The 22,212-nt window shown below is 37.4% G+C and overlaps 1 protein-coding gene and 1 long non-coding RNA gene across 9 annotated transcripts in view; one reads left to right on the top strand and one right to left on the bottom strand.

The window, feature by feature from the left end:
- The first annotated feature begins 4 nt into the window (after positions 1–4).
- Positions 5–15,121, top strand: LOC111940818 (uncharacterized). 3 transcript variants are annotated; one of them, XR_002869711.2, is made up of 9 exons: positions 5–204; positions 2,470–2,597; positions 2,890–2,952; positions 6,427–6,564; positions 6,812–6,881; positions 7,275–7,357; positions 10,098–10,445; positions 11,441–11,559; positions 13,498–15,121. It is a non-coding gene; the product is annotated as an uncharacterized LOC111940818 (long non-coding RNA). The 3 variants fall into 3 exon arrangements; XR_015281170.1 differs by having other exon boundaries at positions 17–204; positions 13,501–15,121; XR_015281169.1 differs by having other exon boundaries at positions 31–204; positions 2,822–2,952; positions 13,501–15,121.
- Positions 14,202–22,212, bottom strand: part of FCHO2 (FCH and mu domain containing endocytic adaptor 2) — an 80,076-nt gene continuing 72,065 nt past the window's right edge. For all 6 annotated transcript variants that reach the window (XM_086869857.1, XM_086869853.1, XM_086869855.1 and 3 more), the window contains 4 exons: positions 21,468–21,667; positions 19,330–19,394; positions 16,716–16,880; positions 14,202–16,499 (listed from right to left, as the gene is read on the bottom strand). In XM_086869857.1, coding sequence (XP_086725983.1) covers positions 16,477–16,499; positions 16,716–16,880; positions 19,330–19,394; positions 21,468–21,667 — 453 coding nt within the window. In that variant the 3' untranslated portion in view covers positions 14,202–16,476. The remainder of the gene's footprint in view (positions 16,500–16,715; positions 16,881–19,329; positions 19,395–21,467; positions 21,668–22,212) is intronic.

The following is a 22,212-nucleotide window of genomic DNA, read 5'->3' as shown; positions in this document are numbered from 1 at the left end:
GCCCGGCCGAGGCCCCAGCCGGGCCGGCCCGCAGCTCCTGGCGGCCCCGGGGCGGGGCGGCTGCCTCGCTGCCCTGCCGGGAGAGCTCCCGGCCGATGGGCCGGGTGTCGGTGCAGCCCGCAGGGCACGGTAACTCTGGAGTCGGGGGTACGTGGCCGAAGTCAAGTGTGCCCCTGAAATATGCACGGTTTCGAGGTGAGGCAGGTGAGCAGCCCCCCTCAGGATGCTAGTGCCACCTCTCTCATTTCACAGAATCACAGAATATTCTGAGTTGAAAGGAACCCGTAAGGAAAATTGGGTGCACCTCTCCAGTGAATGGCCCATACACGCATTGAACCCACAGCCTTGGGCTCTATTTCAAGAGCCCTTTGTGTTGTCGTCCCTTAACAACACTTGCCTTACTCCACATGCTTGGGAACTTGTTAGTCAATCTAAAGACAAGCTGAGGCTAGATGTGACAGATCTCCCTCAGTGGTGAGCCACTTTAGCTGGCGGAAATGGAAGAAGATGGTTTCTTGCCAGATATAGGCAGTGGAAGGACAAAGAAGCTGGCTTTGGTAGCTGAGACGAGGGTTGTGAGGTGCAAGGAGCAGCTGTGTGAGTAGACAAGGCGCCAGGGAAGGAAGATCAAGTTGGGCCATTTTTAAGTGCTGTAGCAGTGGCTGGACCAGGACAATGTGACTGCAGTTTGCCCAGCTGGTTAGCAGCAGCCTGGTAGCCAGTGAAGTGTGGGTGAATCTGTTTGGGTTTATGTGAGTCAAAACAGGAAGAGCCAGAACAGGGTTGGAGTGATGCTGGGAAAATAGATGGCAAGAGGAAAAGAGAGTGAGCAGTCTTGCTTGACAGAGAGATGCTTTGGTTGGACAGTACAGTTTGGTGAAAATTCTGTGTTGCTTCTCATAGGCAATCTGCATTTGGGTAAAGAGCAAGGGAAATTTGGAACTGATTGAATAGCCAATGAGTGTATGAAAATATATGTTGGGTGTAGGAAGGAGCTTGTCATGGAGTAGCAGGCTTCAAGGTTTCCAGAACTGTAGACCCTTTGGTTTCTCAACTGTTTTCTGTCCTGGCTCAGCTACCATTGACTGGAAGGGCTTCAGTTGTATAACACAGTATTACTGTGAAGGGTCTCATGGTAAGGAGACTGGGAAGTAACAATTCCTATATTCTATGAAAAGGGAAATATTCCAGTGAAGAATTTAGAAAAAAAAAAATCTGAAGACAACAAAAGAAAATGAGCTGTGCTTGTTTAAAAACACAAGCTGAAAATTAATTCTTGCCAAGAGAGAGCATCAAAAGTAGAATCAGACTATTTTATGAAGTCTGACAACAGTGACACAAGGAGATTTAGTTATGTTTATATGTCAGTTTTCTAATACCTGATTCTGGTTCTATTGTTTTTTCAACATAGAGTTTAAATAATTAATAAAAACACTTATATAGTGCATATTTTTTATGAAATATTTTGTCAGACTAAGCTTTCTTCGGTTCTCTGATACTAGTAAATTATTGGCCCACTGCTATGATATATGTTCTCTTTTCCTGTTACATAGTTTTTTATTTTATGTAAATACCTCTTGTACCAAACCTAACATGTCAAGAATTTCACTTAAAAAAAAAAAAGTCAGTCATAACAGTTAACAAGCTTGTATCTACCTAAAAATTATTTCTGTCTACAAAGCCTGTCATCAGCTTTTCCCCTCCATCCACCATTTAGGTTTCTCATAGTCTTGGGCTTAAGGACTTGACCTCCATGATGAAAGAAGGGATTGAAAGATTGAAAGATTCTTCAGTTTTTGAGATTCTGACTCAGCTGGTTTGAGTTTTCAATTCATTAAGTGGCTGTTGATTCCAGCCATGGGACTGCAGTCATAAAACTGTAATCTTGAGCCATATACTGTGATTTAAGATAAGAATTATTTTTTGACTGTATTTTTTCAAACTTTTAAAATAGTAGCTGTTGAACTACAAGTAATGTATATTTTAAGTGCACACCGTAAGTGGTGTAAGTACGTAAGTACTTGGCAAATAGAGAGCCATATTAGTTTTTACTATACAGGAAGGTACTGAGAGAGTTTTTTATGTTAAGACTGGATATGGTTGTATGACAGAAGTTTCTGGATGTTAATGCTGGTAGAGAAATTATAGTACTTTTGACTGTCATGGAAAACAATGCTAGAGCTATGAAAAAATGCAGTGGATTCACAGCTGGAGTATGAAGAGAACCCAGAGCTATCAGAAAGTCACTGTTTTTGAAATAGTTTCTTTGGTTACAGTCAATAATACTTATGAAGACACTGACAAAATTACCATTTGAGATGATGAGCAGAGAAATATAATTGCTTATGATTCATTGATCAGGAATTAGGCTATTTTGATGGAAGCCACTACTTACAGCAATAATCTGATGAAATATAAATGAAAGTTACTAACTTTGCATTCATGTTATTTATTTTTTTTTTAATTTAGAAAACTTGTTTAAAAATGCCAAAGACAGTTGGTTTGAATTGTTTGCCTAAAGATGATGAACTCTAGAAACAGGGGCACAAATGCTGGTCACTTCTAGATTAGTATTCTACTGTCTGGAAGAGATGTTGGTAAGTTGTGTGCAATATAAGATGGGTCAATAAAACCACAGCTGTTATAATTAGACATGTGACATACTGGATGTGCTGAGACTGTGCTTCAGCTCAAAACATTAAGCACAGTCTGCAGAATATTTTCAGAAGTTTGAAAACCCAGTGAGAGATTCCAGATTTTTCTAAACTGTCCTAGTGAAAATGTAACCATCATAGAAATACCTAGTATTTATAATTCACAGCACACTTTGAAGCTTTGTAGAAGATCCTTAAATCAAGGCTGATGCTACTTTCTTTGTTTCAACGACAGCTGACCCTGTGTTGGTACACTTTGAAGGAGGAGCTGCTAAGGAGTGCATGGAGGAAATTCATGGTAAATTTCACTTTATAATCGCCACTTGCTTGCTGTGATGGTATCTCAAACGAGATAATGATGCAGAAGTCAAGAGTCCCACAGCTCTCCAGTTCCCACCAAGTTGTGTGCAGCCAGTCCACATTAAGAAGTTGATGTGCACAGAAAGTGCAAAGCTCAACTGAATAACGAACTGTGTGTTTTGGTTTATTTAGGTTCTGGTAGACTCAAAATATCTATTCTTAGAAATACAAATCTATAAAATGTTTATTTTATTAAAATTGTCAATTATAAGCGTAGAAATGACAAAACCATTGCTGCCAACATTCGTTAAGCTTTGGAACCAAACTTAATTAATCCTGAAACAGTTATTCTGTGTAGTCCAGTGGATAGCTCCAAAAGAACCACAGGAAAGAGTATGTTGCTGCCTGTACTATAAGGGAGGATAAATGGGGGACTGACACCCTCCCCACAAAACAGTAGCTACCTGTGTCTTTGTACTGTAGTACATGGTACAAACATGTAGTGCATCCTAGTGACCTGTGATGATGCCTTCTCAGGAGCAACAGAAAAAGACCCAAGAAGACCAAGCTGACTGCTCTCTTCAGAGCCTGGTCATGCCAGGAGTGTCCGTGACTTGGCTGATGGTCACCATTTCCTCCTAATAAGTCATCTTTCCCAACCTCTTTGCTCCACACATCTAAAAGTGTGTGAATGAAACAGACTTTCAGTATTTCTCTTAGTAAATCACAGAACCACAGAACCAGAATGATTTGGGTTGGAAGGGACCTTTAAAGTTCATCTATCCTAGCCTCCCTATAATGAGCAGGGTCATCTTCAACTAGATCAGGTTGCTCAGAGCCCTGTCACATCTGACTGTGAATGGTTACATGGCAGCTACCGCTGCTCTGGACAACCTGTTCCAGTGCTGTATCACCATCACCAAAAAATAGCTCTTCCTTAAACCTACTCTACATCTACCCATAGTTCAGTTTAAAACCATTACCCTTCATCCTATTGCAACAGGCCCTGCTGAAAGGTCTACACCCATTTGTCTTATAAGCCCCCAGTAAGTATTGAAAGGAAGTGAGAGAGAAGAGATTAAAAATTAATGAAATTCAGAGAGGTTATGCATTAACTCTCATAAAAATCAAATAGCTGTGTTTTTTCCAGGAGAGGTAGATCCATATCTCAAATCTGTATCTTAATATGTTGGGTTTGTTCATTGTGCTTGCATTTGATTTTTAGGAGAAAGGCATGACAGCTATTTAAGTTGGTGGCACTGGAAACCCATAAGCTTTATCACTGTGCTGTGATGACACTGTGATGAGGAAGTGAGCCTAAGGCAATGTGCTGGACCTCTCAGAACAGGGGTCTGGGGCAGACAGCCTTCCTGGGCTGAAGGCTATGCTCCCAGTCAGGAATTGAATCCTGCATAAGGGCAGCTCAGTCATGTGGAGGAAGAAAGGAAAGAGGAATGCAAAAGTCTTCTATTACTTCTCATCCAGTTCATGTAGAGATGCAGTCTGAACTTGAGGAACTACTTCCATGTGTTAGAAGGGCATTTTTGAAATCTTAAAACACATGTAATTTTCTGTTCAAGGTTTTATCATAGGTGCCCATTGATTGTGTGCATATGTGTGATATTGACTGAGTTCCCTTAGCTTTTAAATGTACATGAGTAAGCAGCACAAGTTCAGCAGAAAGTACAAGAAAGATATTGAGGTGCTGGAGCATGTCGAAAGGAGGACAACAAAGCTGATTAAGGGTCTGGAGCAGAACTCCTGTGAGGAGCAGCTGAGCAAGATGGAGTTGTTTAGCCTGGAGAGAAGGAGACCTTATCACTCTCTACAGCTGCCTGAAAGGAGTGAGCAGGTGGTGGTTGGTGTCTTCTCCCAGGTGATAAGCAATAGGACAAGAGGAAAAAGTCTTGAGTTGTTACAGGGGAAATTTGGTTTTGATATCAAGAAATGCTTCTTCACCAAAAGGGTTGCCAAGCATTGGAATGATCTGCTTAGGAAAATGGTGGGGAAACCATCCCTGCAGGAAATTTAAAGACATGCAGACATGGCACTTGGGACATGATTTAATGGTTGACTTGCCAGTGCTGGCTTAGTGGTTGGACTTGACCATAAGTCTTTTCCAGTTCTGTGATTCTGTGGCTCCAGGGACCGATTGTTCATTTCTAGGCTATAAGGTTAGACTGCTTACTTTATGTGACCTGGGACATTTGTATTTTGGTTTACTAGAAATCTGCATCCAGATGTTTTTGTACTCTCACCCAAATCTGTTTTACAGAACTGTAGATGCTGGTTTTGTGCTTGCCCAAATTACAGCATAGTTCAAATAAAAGTGAGACCTTGAATTCTTGTACTAAGAACAGGTCCCAACTGAGAGGTGAGGATTTGTTTTCAAGCATACAATGAGATGTATAATTTTGATTTTTGCACTACCAAAAATGATTGAGTGGTTAAAATGTGCTGGTTTACATGTATCTTAGTGAAAGGATCAATGTTTATACAAGAGACATTGTCACCCTCGACCATCAGTGTGCTATATCAGACCGAAGAATGCTGTACTTGGCCCTCTTGGATAGACATGACACATTGAATAGAAAATAATATCTCTTGAATAGAAAATAATCTCTATCAAAGTAGAGAGCAACCTCAACTTTATGAGGTTGTGCGCCAAACATTATTGGCTTGATAAATATTTTGTTCACTTCCTGGCTGGAGGTCCTGCATGCACCAAAGGTGCTCTGCAATTCCCCTCCTCAGCTGGACAGGGAAGAGAGGATATAACAAGTCTCCTGGATTGGGAGGAGACAGGGAGAGGGAGAGATAATTTATTTATTGCTGTCATTGGAAAAGCACTCTTGACTTGGGGAAATCAACTGAATTTATTACCACTCAAAATCAGAGCAGAGCAATGGGAAGTAAAACAAGTCTTAAAACCACTTTCCCCTCAGGCTCTGCCTCCTCACAGTAGTGCAGGAATGGGGGATGAGGGTTACAATCACACTTTGTTCCTGCCCATCAGGCAGAGGAGTCCTTCTCCCGCTCCCACAGGGGATCCCTCCTACAGGAGACAGTTCTCCATGAACTTATGAAATGTGAGTCCATCCCACAGGCAACAGCTCTCTGGGACTGGTGCAATAGGGGTCCCTCTTCCACAGCGTGCAGTTCTTCAAGGCCAGGCTGCTCCAGTGTGGGTTCTCCACAGGGTCACAAGTCCTGCCAGGACTATGGATCTCAAGTTCCTCCATTCTTCCATGGCTGCAACTTTATCTGTGCAATAATTTTTTTAGTTTTTCTTCTTAAATATGTGACCCTAGAGGTTCTGCCACAGTCACTGATGGCCTTGGCCTTGTCCAGTAGCAGGTCCATCTTGGAGCTGGCTGGCATTGGCTCTATAGAACATGGGGAGACCTTCTGGCAACTTTTTTTTCTGACAACAGTGCTTTTGCCATACATGGAATACTGTTTTTCTACCTAGGTTCATATCAGCTGAGATGAAGTAACTCCTTAGACTTTGACAGAAGAAACAGACTCAAATCACTGGTGTTCTATTCCACTGGTTTTGGAAGTCCCACAGCTTTTTGTTCAATAGCCTCCATATTGATTTTAAAGGAAGGTAAATAATAGCAAGATTAATGTGTCTAGGTCTGCATTTAACATGTTAGTGCTTTCTTTAAAAATTTGAAAAAGAAATAAAGATTTTTATCTTTCTCATGGCTAGTACATTCACACATGATTATAAATGCAGTATGTTATTTTGATTGGATTGTTTTGGGTTGTTGTTTTTTTGTAGGGGGGGGCTTGTCTAAGCTGATTTTTTGGTGATATTTTGCTTACTTTATCTATTTATTTTGCTGTTATAGATGATGATAATTCATTTCCATGCAGTCTCAAAGTTTGTTTTCCCTAATGGAGTAATTCATCATCACAGAAGTAAGCAGATTATTGTTTCTTCTGAGTGTTGCAGGTGCATGTCTGTGCATGGATGTATCCAGGCACTGGAGCTGGAGGCCTTTCTTTAGCTAACAGTACCTCTGGGATGCTGCTGCCACACACCTAAGCTACCTGCTTCCCAATGTTAAAAGATATTAAATGTCTGTGTGGCACTACAGGTTGTTGAATTCTCTCAAACTCAAGATTTGTCTTATTTATTGAGGAAACTTGTAGCCAGAAGTAATTTCTGAAAGCCTTGAGACAAATGGAGAGATTTGAGATTTGAGAGATGAGAAGATTGGTCTATGTGCCGTGACGAATTTCTGAGTATTGATCGTATCTTTTTTTTCTGACAAATGGTCCATTTCCCTTTTTACACTATACTCCAAACAGGGAATCACTGATACATCTTGGATTATGCGAGTAAAGACTTCAGAAACATATGAAGAAGGTGCCTAGGACACTGCTCCACCAAGGTTTGTGTCTTCTCTGCACAGTACATGACTATATTATAGTGTGTAGAATTCAGTTTTGTGATAGAGCTCTTAATGAAGGTATAAGAACATTTGACTTGGTCCATAATATGTGCCTGAATCACATCAGACATCTTACTTGTCTTTAAGGGTCTCATCTGCAGACTTTTCACAAGATCTAGTGCTGGATGGCTTTTTAAGGATAGTTCAGGAAAGTTCTTAGTTATCCCAAAGGGATGTTCTTTTCTCCCTACGTATTTGATACTATAACATTCTCCTGCTCTTTTGGATGATGGTGAAGTGGCTAAGAATTGCTCTTGAGACCTAGCTTATTTTTCTGTCCTCCAGCCTTTTGTCATTTGCAAAACTTCAGGTTTTTTAACATCAGTAACTGGAAAAATATTAGATATTATGAAGTCTGCAGGAGTCTACCAGAATGGTGTTTAAAGTTGATTCCCTCTTCAGTTACATCTTAAGACTAATTTTTTAATTATGTTCTTGCATTGCTCTAGTTATAAACCCAATGTTACACACTTCTAAATCAGGCATCTTACATAAATCCTTTTTTTCCTTTGACCCTATTATTCTTATGATCCAGATTTTAATCCTAAATTAGTTTAAGACCTTTATTTGGTACATCCATGATTGACACTAATTATCTTAATTTTTTTTTTTTTTTATTTTCTCACCAAGTTCCATATTACAGATATTTGGATTGACACCTTTTTTTTTTTTTTCCCTATAATGGTGTTATCTTTCTTTTAATCTTCTAATCCTTTCCAGTATTTGAGAATCACTGATATAAAAATTGATGATCCATAGTATGGCATATTCAACTTCCTAATTGGATGTTGTTTATCTGATATGCTGGTTTAAAAGTATTTAGCTTTAGTAGACGATGTATTAATATCTCTCTTTAGATATTCTTGGATTGCAAAGTATTTTCACCATGTGACTACATGATATAGATAGCCTTTAAGAGATGTGGCAAAAAATTTACTGAATACTTTTCTTTCTCACTCTTTCTGTTTTTACAATTCTGGCATTTCCAGCTAGTATGGATCCCATAACACAGTAGAAGTTAAACATTTTTGTTGTTTTTTTTGGAGCAAACACCTATTTATCACCCTCAGTCAAACTATCTCCATGAATTTTCCTACCCCTGTGTTTAATTTTCTTTTCTTACCAATCTTGTATATAATACTGAATAATTTCAGGATTTAAAGCCACTTTTAAGAGAAGCCTTTCCTTAAATCATTGGAACCAGCTGCTTTTACTTCCCATCTCTGACTGTGATTTAGTGAACTGGTGGCCTGGGCTAGTGATGTTGCTGTCTAAATTGGGAGATCTCATTCTCTATCCCATCTCTCCTCATATGTCAGGAATCCCTATTTGCCAGATCCTCCTGCAAGTTGGTACAGTTGGCTTAATTTAGAACTGAATTTTCTTGTTTTATGGCTTTGACTTATGTTTGGTTGGCAAATTGAATCACAAGCAGATATGTACAGAGGTGGTACAAAGCTGATACAAGTGGTGTTTAGTGAAGATGAGTAGCTTGGCCCATGCCTTTTGACAATATTTAGCTATTGAGGAAACTGGCTCATCAAGAAGTAGTGGAAACCAGTTGGGTTGTGTTCAATTACAGCAGACATCTCAATCAAGGGATTACTGCTTTATGAGCATATCCAAAAATCTAAAAGTTGACCATAGTAAAACCTGGCCATACCCCTTGATTACTAACAACAAATGCAATCAAGTAATTCTGACTTGATTGTCACTAATGTTTGGTTGTGTGGTTCACGTAGGCAATTTGAGGTATCATTTATGATTCTTTGTCAATTGCATCAGAGAGCATTTCCTTTATGCTTATTTATTTTCACAATTGCTATGCTCCCACCCCACTTTTGAGCTCATTCTAGCACTAAAAATGAATTGCCCATAATCTGCTGAAGCCAGCAAGAGTGGCAGCTTCTGCAGAGTCTAGGACCTTCCTAGAAGAAAACATGTTGCTGTACCAGAGCACTGAATTTTTTAATTCAGGCAAGTGTTCAAAGGCGTTCTCCAAGATGGCTAATAGAAGACCACTTGAAAGTGAACAGTATCTCTTTAAATCAAGGTGTAAGCAGACTGTAAGTAGTTCCAATATAATCCCTACCAGCAGCTGTGTGTTTTTCTGATTTTTTTCATGAGGCTTACATCCGTTTCTTCACCATAGAAATAATCCCACACTATTTTTAACATGTTCTTCACCTTGACCCGATTGCTGCTACTACTGTAGTTGGGTTATGGAGATGACAGTGGAGTATATGCTAACAGTATTCTCTATAGATCCAGTAACATCTATGGAGAACAATGAAAGACATACCTGATGTGATCTAATACTCTTTTGAATTATTACTTGCAAATATCTGGTTAGATATGATTGTGTATCTGTTGTAAATATACAATTCACGTGTGTTTAAGTATAGATAGTGGCAACAATAACCATTAAAACACTTACCTTGCTGGGAGAGAGACAAAGAAGGGCTTCCTAAGCTTTAATGGAAGTACAGAGCAAGTATGGAACACTTTTAAATGTTGAAGAGAATAGATGATCCTTTAACTAAAGGCAAGTGTCCAAAAGAGACTTAACAAGAATTTTAAAACAATTGTATAATTAATCTTTGACTGAACAGATAAAATACTGTTCCTTACAAACACCAACCAAGGTCTTGACAATATCCTATTGCTTTTACAATTCCAGAAAAAAACCAACTGCTAAGACCACAGAATGGAGTAGCAGAAGATTACAAGTTACCACCAAGCTTTTACAGGGTTGATGCAGAAATCTGTCTTCTGTTCAGAATCTGTTGTATTATGGCACCATATGCTGTGAATACTTTACAGCTTCTGTGAAGAGGACATAGCAGATACTGCTGCTGCTTGTCCTACAAACAAGGTCTTTTTGCTTCATACACTAAAATAATGGCAACAGTAGACTGTTGTCAGTAGTTAAAATAGTGAACGTATCTTCTGCAAATACCTTTACTGATGACCTGCACAGAAGGTATAGCTAAGTCTATGTTCCTGGGCCCAGAAGGACTCTTAACAGGTAAAACTCAGAACATTTTTTTGCTTATAAACTGATGCTGAGGTAACAGTTACCACTTCAAGAATAGTGTAACACTTCTTTGAAAGCTTGTTTTACAACTTGTGACAACAGCTGATTTTTCCTAACTGTCAGTAGCATGAAAAGCCAGACTCTGCACTGTTGCTGCCTACATGAGGGATGAACTCCTTCCTGTAACACATATGGTTTCACATCTTTTTATCAAAACCATGTTACTGTAGGACTGTTTTGAGCTGAAGAATCACTTGGAGGAATGACTAGAAAATGCTATTTGCCAAAAATGTCTTGAATTCTAATGCATGTTTTTGTGGCATCCCTTGGGCAGCAGCTGGCAAAAGCACTGCCACCCTAAGCAATCTGGAAAGGACATAGCTGAGGAAAATGAGGTACAGGTTCCATATTTCTCTCACTGGGAAACTTACTGTTTCCTGTAAGCAAAGGCTGGTAATTAGGCATGTGCAGTAGTGACAAGTTTTAGCTCATAGCTAGGACAGGAGACATCTTCCATGTTCTCCCATCGTATTAAAGATACAACTTCTATTTAGTTTGATGGTCATCTCAAGTATCTTGCAAAATGCCAAGAAATTAGCTCTAATGGCCCATCATCGTGAATTTTTTTTGTGTTTCCTCCTCTGTGAGAAAGCTGTGGCAAATACATATTCTTCCCCTTAATCTGTAGGGAACACTTGTGCCCACATTCATTTTTCCCTGTAATTTCCTTATTCTATCTCCTGTGAGTGTAGTGTTTGCTCTATACTACCTCTATACTCTCTAAAAAAATTATGCCAGACTAACAACGGCTGCCTGAAGCCCGAGTTTCTTGTGCTAGATGTACAAGATGCAGTTTTTACATTGAGAAATTTTCTGCATTTTAGTCCTGAAATAAAACTGAATTTATTCTGTAATCCCACTAGAAGCAGACATCCAGTCTACTGTTTCTAATCAAGTGACTCAGAGCATGGAACTTTGATATTCAGCAGGGAAAAAAGTGTGATAGTATTCGGCCCACCCATGGGAATAGACTTGGTGAGACTTCAGAGGGATGTCAGCTGCAGAGATGGCAGATCACAGACGACAAGACTCCTCCTGTACTCAGGTACCTGAGCACTTAAGAGTGTGCTGTCAGTCTAGGGACTGCTCAGATGTGAAAAGGGATTCACGTACACAGGCCAAGGGTTTCTCACCTGTGAATGAGAAACTTGTGTTGAATAATGAGGTCAGGTGTTTAGGGGCTGAAAGTTCTGCCATCTGTCTGTGATTCTCTGACTAAATCCATAGTCCTGTAAGGTGCCAGAGAAAGAGAATTCAACACAGGTGGAAGGTAAACAACAGTTTTTGAGCTTACACTGTTAGGTTTTGGTTTTCTTCCATCCCAATTTGCTTTGGTGCATCCTACCTGGACACAATGTCATCAGTACTAATACTGGGTCAGCCTTAATGTTTCTGTATTAGTGATGACTATTTATATAACCTACCAATGACAAGAGTGGGAAACAGAAGAGAAGGCTGTGGATATTGTAAAGGAACTTACCAAATAGCAAAGTAGGAGGGGACATCTGGATGGGAGAATCAGCAGTTACAAAAATGGGCTGCTTCCTTAACCAGGATGGAGTAAGATTTGAGTCATTGCTGAACACATTACCACTGCTAACTTTCTGAAGCATAAACTCAGAACTTCAAGGAGACAGGTTGGGACATGATAAAAGGAAAAGTTAAATAATTAGAGTAGTGAAATTGGCATGATTTATGGCTTACGATTATTAACTTTTTAAAAAAACCTCTTAAGTAATAATAATAAAAATAATATAACTCTTAAGTAATAATTATTATTAGTAGTAATATTTTGAGTAATAAAATAATAATAATAATTAAAAATAAGTTACAGAACAAGATCTTTAAAAATAAATTCAGCTGAGACAATGGCAAACAAAAAAAATATTTTAGATCACAGTAATTAAAATAGTAATCCCAGATTTAAAAACAAAAACAATCTATTCAAAGGAAATAAAAAAAAAGCATTAACAGAAAATGCAGAATTAGAGTATTAAATGTTCAATAAGTAATCCAGAAGAGGCCTATGATGTTTTAAGATTATTTTATTCTTTGTAGACTGTATGCCTTATATTGGTTATTGAATGAACTAAGGGAGAATCCAAAAATCAACATGTCAGTAAACATGGAGGTCATAAGGAGCTGAGAAGGATTACTTACTGGTGTAATAATATGTAAAATTAAAGATAAAAATTATGCTTTCAGTTGAAAGACTTTGAAATCAATCCAGTCAAGGGTACCTCAACAATAGATGTTATCTGATGCTTTACTAAACTGAACTGTTTGCTAACTTTGAACTGTTTTTAGCTTATGCTATGCTTGGAGGAATTCCTGAGTTTTTTTCTTGCATGCTTCTTAAGTATAATTTCCATTTCATAACAAATGAAATGCAAACCAATTATCTAGCAATTGCAAAACCAAAGATAGGCATCTTAACATCTGTGTATCTTAAGCTTTGCAAACCTACAAGACTTGAAATGTAATCCTTTTTGCCATGATGTAAGACCTTCCTTTTTAATTAAACAGCAAAACTTACCACACATGTAACCCGCATACTGTTCCAGTTCATAATCAAATACCTCAGCTCCTTCAAATACCCTACATAAATGTTATTTGGCAGCAGTAGAGATAGGTTTCCCTGAAAAACTACCTGATTGTATACTTAGATAATCACAAACCTGTTTGGACAGTAATGATCCAGTTTGCAGCAGTTGTGAGCAGTACGTGGGTACAAGAGTTAACAGACATGCCAGAGCAGCCTCTGTCAGGTATATTACACTTCAAGTTCACTGAATACTAGAAGAACTGAGCAGCACCTTTTTACATCCCTAACCAATAAAGGAGATGCTGGGGGAGCAGGAAGCAAATGACACTTTAGCTCTAAGGCCTGTTCTTTGGCCAGTGTTGAAGACCAGACTACTGTGTTAGATTGACCATTCAGTCTGAACACTAAGCACTTGTGTTCTTCATTCCTGCCTGCCAGCAGAAGATAAGAATCAAGCCCTTGGACTACTGCTTTCCTGCATGACAAGAATGGTACCTCTATTGCTGCGATATCCAACCAGTTGAGAAAGTAAATTTAATAAGTCATTACTTACTAAACCTCTACAGGTCTTGGGATTAGTAGGAAACAGATTCAAAAACATTTGTTCAGTTTCAACTTCTGTTCTGTGCTCAAAGCTTAGAAGGACTGAACGATACAGACTGCTGAAGAAGTACTAAATAGTCTACTCTTTTTGACTGGTGGAACATTAGAAATTAGAAAGAATTACTTTAATCTTGTCATTAATTCTTCTGCACACAAAACAAGATATAGGCTTATTAACGAAGACATAATGTACAGAATTTGATATCACTACAGACAGCATATCCTCTAATCAAGATTTTTCTCAAATATATCCACAGTTTTGCCTGATCTAATTCATTAGTGAAGCAAATCAATTTAGTAAAGGCATAGGGCACTATGGACACCTCAGTTTACTAAAGATGAAAGGTTTTGGAGAAATCACCTTTCTATCCACCTTCTCTGTGATGATTTTAAATACACGAAAGAGTTCATAATGATCACTATCCTTTATCACTTAAAAATCAATCTTTTCAAATGCTCAATACAGGCATGGTTTCACTCTGTTACCTTAGAAGAACTTTGGAACTCAACTGCAAAAGTACAGACAATATAAATCAGCATTTAAATTATATATTACATGTTTATTATGGGTGCAAATTTTTGAAATTTACATTTTATGAAAATTCAGATTATTTACAATTTTTGAAAGATAAACTTGTATGCTCTAATTTACAGTCTAGCATAGTAACAATTCATACAAATTCAGATCCTTTAGAGTTGTGTTTACAAATTAATTTTCTTAGGAGGCAGCTATGAGTGATATTGCTGTATACACAAGCAAGAACCAGCTTGCTACATACTTTTTTTATTCAAAATCAGATAACTACGTGTACTTTTTACATTGTTTTTGAGTTTCTTTACAAAATGTCTATATAAACTTGTATGGCTTCAAAATTGTAACCTGCACCCAATGCAAATGTATGAAAAACACCTGAATGAAGGCTAATTTAAAAGTGCTGAAGCATTAACTACTTCATTTGACTTAGAAATTAATGTAATACTTGATTAAAAATGGCAATAATAGGTTTGGGTTTCCATTAATAAAATATTGTTGTGTTAATCTGTTTGATTGTAAAGCAGGTTACAATTAAAATTCCAATAAAAAGACTAACATTTTATGAGTTGTAAATTTACCGTCAATAAGATTAGCAAAATATAGGAGCCAAATACACTCTTCCAATCAAATCTACAGTACAATATGTTCTTAGTACTAAAAATGAAAATCTCTCTGGCAAAAGTGTTAAGTGTACATGACGATTTATGCAGCTTCTACAAAGGCATAATTTCATGTAAAGCTTCAGCAGTCAAATTCATTACTGGCTTTGCATGAATTAACTCAAGCATGTTTTTCTGTTTTAATAGAGAATTTGAAATAGATACTGGTACGCTAAATGTTCACTTGAAATTGCCACATGCAGGTTATTGAACTATTTTGCCCCAATGCTTATGATTTCAACATTACAAAAAACCAACTTGGTAATACAAATACATAGAAAATTTTCTAAATTACTGACTTGCTTTAAAAAATTGTTACTGATGTGTCACATCCCTGTGCTTAGGCTGTAGCAAGCAGATTAGATTACAATACAAATATTAAAATCGTAGCTATAAAAAAAATGAACATATGACAGGATTTGTCATCCTGCAGCCATAAAATATCCTTTTAAAATGCCTCCTGAAGTACTATGTGTACATTCACATCACACATCCCCAAAAGCACTCAAAGTCTGAAGACTTATAGCCAAAGCAAACAGTAACACTGTTTACTTTTAGAAGTTTTTTTTCCCTACCTTCACTGATTTTTCAGATTCTCCTCTTTGGTGACATTCAAATTACTTAATAAAAAAGTTTCTGAGTCCTGCAAAATGCAGCTCCCTTTACTAAAGCCACATTTAACTGCAATTATTCCTTGAGGAAGTAATTCAGTGTTTCAAATTTATTTTAATACAAACTACAGTTTTTGCCAACCTGCCTTCTAAATAAATTGCAGTGAAAATAATTTTTATAAACCTGTGTGTGTAATACAAACACCATGCTTTTTTGATCAAGAGCCAAACTTTGAAAAAGGAAGTGAGGCACGTAACAAATTGGATAGGCACAGGCTTTTTTGAAAGGCACGAATGTTATGCAATTAATATAAAAATAAATTAAATCTACTGCATTAACTCAAACAATCACAAGGCCCAAAAAATTTTACTAACTGCAGAAGTAAATTTCTGCTGTGTTTTGCAATTTGTAGCACATTGCACTTAGTGAAAAAAAAAAACCTATATAAAACAACTTACATTTTAATAATATCTGATACATGGACACCAAGTTACTTTTACACATCTCTAAGTCAGCTGGTCTTGTGGTATGAATGGAAAGAAGAACTACATGGGACTTGGACTCTGCTATCTTTATGAACTGTCAATTAAAAGCTGTTATTAAAGAATCTGAAAAATGAGTACTATTTATGAAAAGCTCAAATATTTCTTACTAGCTCTCCTACATTTTAGTTTTAATGTTTACAGTACAACATAAAATTTCATACTTCCATTACAACTGTGGATTACTATTTTGACCTCATCTATATAAAGTTATTAAATTTTCAACAAATTTCCCCAAGTATTGCAGTTGATCATTTACAGACAGTGTTGAAGTTAACTTCAGTGCTATTGTAAAGTAATAAAAAGTTTTCAAAATGACTCTTAAAAGTGCATTTACTTTCTGTAGTTTAGCCTCAAAGTAGGTCAATATTTTGGAAAAATTAATGCATGTTAAAATAGTGTTTGAAAAGTAGAGCTGGCAGAGTGTGTTTCTTGCACTCCTGATCCGATGATTTTCACAGGTCCATCAACAGTCTGCCATATACCGTCCTGAAAAACAAAGGAAAGATTTTTGCAGTTAGAAGATAAACCAGATTTTGTCAATATTTTCCTTGAAGCAGTCTGAATAACTATGGAAAACAAAACTGACTTGCCATAAGTCTTTCAATAAAGAGTCAACTGTTTATACATCACTCATTTAAACAGTTTTATATTTTAGAATTTAACACTAATTAATTTGAATATTTAAGTGTGTCAGTGTCTTACCAGTGGCAAATCTCTTCTTAAGAAGGGAAAGCCTATAGCCAGTGCCTACGAGTTCCACATCTGCTCCTGAAAGGGTGCTTCCTTCACTGATGAATTGCACTGCAAGTGTTGCGGGTTTACTGGGTCCTCCTGAAAGCTCAAATTTTGCCCTGAGGGATCCAGAACCTATAAAAACAACAAAACTGAGAAGCCGATTGTTTTGCAAGAACAAAATGATTTCCCCAAATTTTTAGTAGTAAGAAGTGAAACTAATATAGTGACCTTTCAGATCTATTCCCAGTGGCAGTCCTATATACTTTCAAAAGAGGTAAGTGTACAAGTCTGTTTTTCCCAACAGTCTATTTAAGACAATGACTAATGAATTATTTAAAGAGAAACAGTATAATTTCTGCAAGATTATCCAAAATGTGGGTATCAGCCTGGCAATCACTACTTATCTGATCGGTCCCTATAATCATTTATGCTTGCTGGTCCCTACGTATCTTGTGGTAGATGGTATCTGATTGATAGATAGGAGATACTATTTGCTTTTCACTAGCAGATTTGAAATCACATCAGAACATTTAAGAGTTGTCATGATCTGTCTGGATGAAAGTACATGAACAAAAACATTGGAAGAAATGCAGTTCTACAATAATGTACCCAGAGGAAAGAAATTACTATGTTTCTATTAAAGACAAAGTCTGATTAAATACTTCTTACAAATTTCAGTTGATTTTTTCAGACAGTGGTGAAGTGGCATCACTTTACTATTATATACTATTATAAAGCAATAATAGTTCAAAGTTACTTTAAGTACATTTCTGTAGGCAACGAAATGCATTTTCAAAATTCCCACATTGCTACTACTTTCTAGTTTTAAAACAGGTCTTTTCTTGTTCTTGCAAAATGTGCTGGTAAAATGAGATTTAAATTAAAATTAATGGAATAATTTCACTTTAAACCAACTTGCTAATCCTATCAATAAGAACTGATAAATGACAAGGAAAGGTAGTAACTGAAATGATACAGAGGTAAAAGCAGGAACTAAAAGAAATTATTTCACGCAGTGGCTTGTTCTTGATAAATTTAACTTAAGATCAATTTATTTTCTTTAGTAGGTCTGCCTTATTTCTGTAAACTGGAAATTCTTTCTGCTCTAGTATGGACACTTATATTCAAGTGCTTTGAAAGTTTGTTCTGTGTTTTATCTCTCTCCAGCTGAGAGATCACAAAATCTGTTGGACCATAAAAAAACCCAAAAAATTTTATCATGCTGTCCACCAGGAAAAAAGACTTGAAGACACTTGTCCTGACATTGACTGTTTGCGCAACCACTCCCTTTGCTTCTCTAAGTGCTACATCAGCACAGTTGCTGATGTAAGTTCCTCCTGAACTGAGAGTACTATGCATGTTTATACGCAAAGAAAAGGGGAGGAAAAGATGGAGGGAAGAGAAGGAATACAGCAGAAGCAGTGGGATATGTGCAAGTCTGCTGCCAACACACAAGATGCAAATTGTACCACTAGCAGCCAGTTCTGTGCTGTTCTGCAAATGTACAGTTCCTCTTCATCTGGCTGCATTTTTGTTTCAGTATGATTTTTCCTTTTAAAAAAAGACAGAGTTTTGAAAAAGGAAAATAAAAAAAGGAGTTCTAATGCAATGGAGCTGTAGACAAATAGCAAAAAACTCTGAGGTTAGCAAAGGACAATGTACACCAGACTAATCACCTGTGTTCAATAAAATTCTGTCTGATTCTGTTTGAACAATAACCACAACTTTGCAGCCTTTGCAGGAATAGAAGTTGTCTTGTCTTCTCATGCTTGTGGTTTCTATACGAAACCAGTCATATTTACAGGCAAATCTGTGATTTCACAATCCCCTTCACTCAATTCTTAACAGGACTAAAGGTCTTTCCTTTACATTTGTAGTTCATTTCTCCACAGAGGCTTTGAGGATGAGATGCTTTTGCTGCTGTACTACTTCAGAAAGATATTGCACCTGTAGAGACTGCAGGGGTCATGACATCAACCACAGCTCAGACAAAGGCACTGGGCAGAAGACAACTATTGGTACCTTACACAATATTGTATAAATTACCACTCTGAGTAGATGTGCATAGATTAAATGTTTTCCTGGAGTCATTATGGTCAAATCCAAGACTCAAAATGTTGGTCAAGAATAATATGTCTAAGCTCAGAACTTTTGGAATTTTTTTATTTTTTTTTAAACCCCCGGTTCTTCCACTTACCTCCTTCTAATGTATTTGAATTACCTATGTGTGGAAAGACATAGATATTAAACCTATTTTCATTTGAGTAACTGCTCACTTCCAAATAGCATGAATGCAATAATATCCTATCCCATCTAAACCCTATTTTAGAGCAATTAACTGTTTTTAGGGTAATTCATTATTTTCTCTTGTATAGCGAATAATTAAATTTATATTTTGACATCTCAGTCATAATGGAATCTCTCAGGAGGCAATTAATTGAGAAGAAGGTGAGCTAGTATTCAGGATACAGCATGAGAAATGGGTAAAAAGGAATTATAGGGCTTAGAGGCTAAAATGATCACCTCTTTTTTTTGTTAAAATTTTCTGTACAAGAAAGCAAAACAGAAGAGTTCAACTTGCCTCCATTCTCAGACTTCTCTGAAATGTTAGATATTTTCCAACATGCTTTCATCTGGTCTGCATTCCTGTAAGAGAATGGTAGGTTAGTTATAAGGACTGGTTTTAGAACTTAATTTCTCTTGATTTACACTAGTATATTACAGACATCTCTAAATGGAAGTCTATAAAAATATTTGCACATTTTAAGGTAAGTCTGTGGAAAACTACAGGAGAAAAAGAAAAGAGAAGGGTGTGTCTGCATCACTCCAGAGCAGTGATCTCAGAAGAACCCACTCCCTTACACATTTTATGCCATATTTTTTTACACATTTAACACTATCCTGTGTCCCCACCTATGGCTCCAAAATTCAAACCCCTATGCAGTCTTAAAGGTAAGTTACTCCAGCAGCAGTCTGGAAGCTATGTCTTGATGCTTCGTGAGGATGGTAGAACGGCAAGCAATGTTGATTGCTCTCCCCTAAGTGAGAGTCCTGGGAGCATGAATTTTATTCCATTTCCATTCTAGTAAAACTAATTGGCTCCGTGACACTCTGTTCAAGCTAATTTCAGACACTGTAAAGGGGCAGAAGTGGGTACCAAGAGTGTCTAAGCTGACGGGGCATTTTAACTCCTGGAGCAGTTGCATCAAAGGAAAGTCAACAACTTAAAGCTCTGAGCAGCATGAAGTGCTGATAGGTTTGAAATTGCTCTTGGCATTGACGGAGCAGGACTGAAATGCTCACATAAGTAGCAGATATAGTAGCATTTACTTACATGAAGTCACGCTGTAAAGCTCTTTCTTTCCTAAAAAAAGAGCAAAGCCCGACCACCCAATCCACTTGATGGAACAGGTAGTGCATCACAAGTACTACACCTGTCTGGGACATAACTGATTTTTTTACCCCCCCTTTGGTCAGCTTGCCAGGCTCAAAATCCTGGGCCTTGGAAGTTGCCTAAGTGAATCCACTAACGCAAATGTCCCTAAGTCTTCCCAGCTAATGCTAAGTATTTTGGGTGGGTGTTCCTACTTTCAGTCTGGTTGCATTACAGAGGGTTTGTGGAAGAAGCATGGGCAGGGAGACTGGCTTCACCACAGTGCAGTTGTGTTGTTCAGACAGGACACTGAACATGTTCAGAATAACCTTAAGATTTGGTTAAAAGTAGTTTCCTTGAAATACCAAGTCAAGAAGGATTCAGTCCTGTAAGGATTTTTTTTCCACTTGAACATATATTCTATTACTAAGTTGTCCAATAAACACCTGTAACTGTATTGCCTCCAGAAACACCAAAATCTACCCAATAAATGGATCATGTTTAATTTTCTTTTAAACCCTGCTTTGTAAGGTAAACTGATCTATAAGAAACAATTTTAAACAAAGCCTACTTTCCTTCAACTTGGTGTTCTTTGCCCTGCTCACATTAAAAAGATAATTTTGGGAATAAATGGTCCAGGATTTATGTTACAGCTGGGCAAGTATGTACATGCTGCACAGGCACAGTGATTGAATTCTGCTCACCTTTTGCTCTAGAGGTGTACTGCTCTGTCTAGTTCCACTGCCCTTTACTTGTTTCCACAAACTTGTAACATAATTTCCTGCTATGTCACACTTTGAAATGCTACTGTAAATGCAGGCTCAGGAGGTGGTGGCAGGTAGCTCTTAGATTAATAACCTGCATGACACTTGAATTGAGAGACAGTGCTACCTGGCTTATGGAGAGCTCCTCAGTTACTCAGTTATAGAGGTTTGTTTTAAAACTATTTCCATTAGAAGGTAATTTTTAAGTTAGAACAAACAGGAAATCATTTTAAAAACTGCCTGCTACTTTTTCCATATAATCCCATTATAAGAATACATTGTTACACATGCAGAGAAAATGTTTAACCATTTCAAATTACTGTATTAAAATTGTCTATTCTATTGGACAAAAGAACATTGGAAAATTCATAAAGGCTCGTATTATTACACAGTTGAGATAGATACTCATTGACTGTTTCTATTTATGTGAATTGGTTGCACATGACCTGTTTTAGACCACAAAATATCTAGACATCTGATAGTATACATTTTTCTATTTCTTCCTGTGAAAATTTTCAGGCTATGACACTAAAGAATACACTGAAATAAATCTGAAAAAATACTGAAAGTAATTATTATTACCATTTTGCAGGTGGAAGTGACTGCATGTTTATTACTCCTCCATCTACTGGTACCACAACTTGGACATTAGACAGCATACTAGGCACGTTCATAGACTCTGGATTGTATTTATAATCCACACGCACTTCAGTAGTGCTAGCATCACATTTCCAGTAAGTTGCAAGGTTCAAGGGAGTGGACTGTATGCCATTTGAAGATACCTGTAAAAGAATAGGCCATTGAAAACAACTTAATTAAAATATCCACCTTTTGGAAAGAATTAGGGGGTGATGGTAATTAATATAAATCTTAGTGCTGACAAAATATCAAGAGAAAAATTGACCCCTGAGTCCTTAATCACAGAATTTTGAAGACTACTGCCTACAGGAATTCCTGTTATTTTAATTTTAAATTAAAATACTTAAAGAAAAGGTTTAAATTCCCTCTGGCCTATGAAGCTCCTTCCTACTCTTTTATAACTTTTTGTAAGCTTTGTTTTTGTTGTGTTCTGCCTTATGCAAGATGCACGCTTGCAGAAAAATTACTTCATCCTTAGCAGTTGTGTGCTGTGCCAATTCAGCTGCCCAACCAGCCAGCACCAGAGAACACCTGTAATTATGGGACAGGCAGCTGGCAGAATAGCTCTTACCTCTAATGCTAATAAAGCATTATTTTCCTGTTGCAGGAAAGTTGAATGCTGCTTCTGTAGCTGAGCTCATTCTAGTGTGCTGATGCATCTCAATCACCTTCTCAATCTATTTGAGGA

This window comes from Cyanistes caeruleus, chromosome Z (assembly GCF_971803275.1).
Source record: "Cyanistes caeruleus chromosome Z, bCyaCae1.hap1.1, whole genome shotgun sequence".
NCBI lineage: Eukaryota > Metazoa > Chordata > Aves > Passeriformes > Paridae > Cyanistes > Cyanistes caeruleus.
This window is presented reverse-complemented; position numbering and strand designations above follow the sequence as displayed.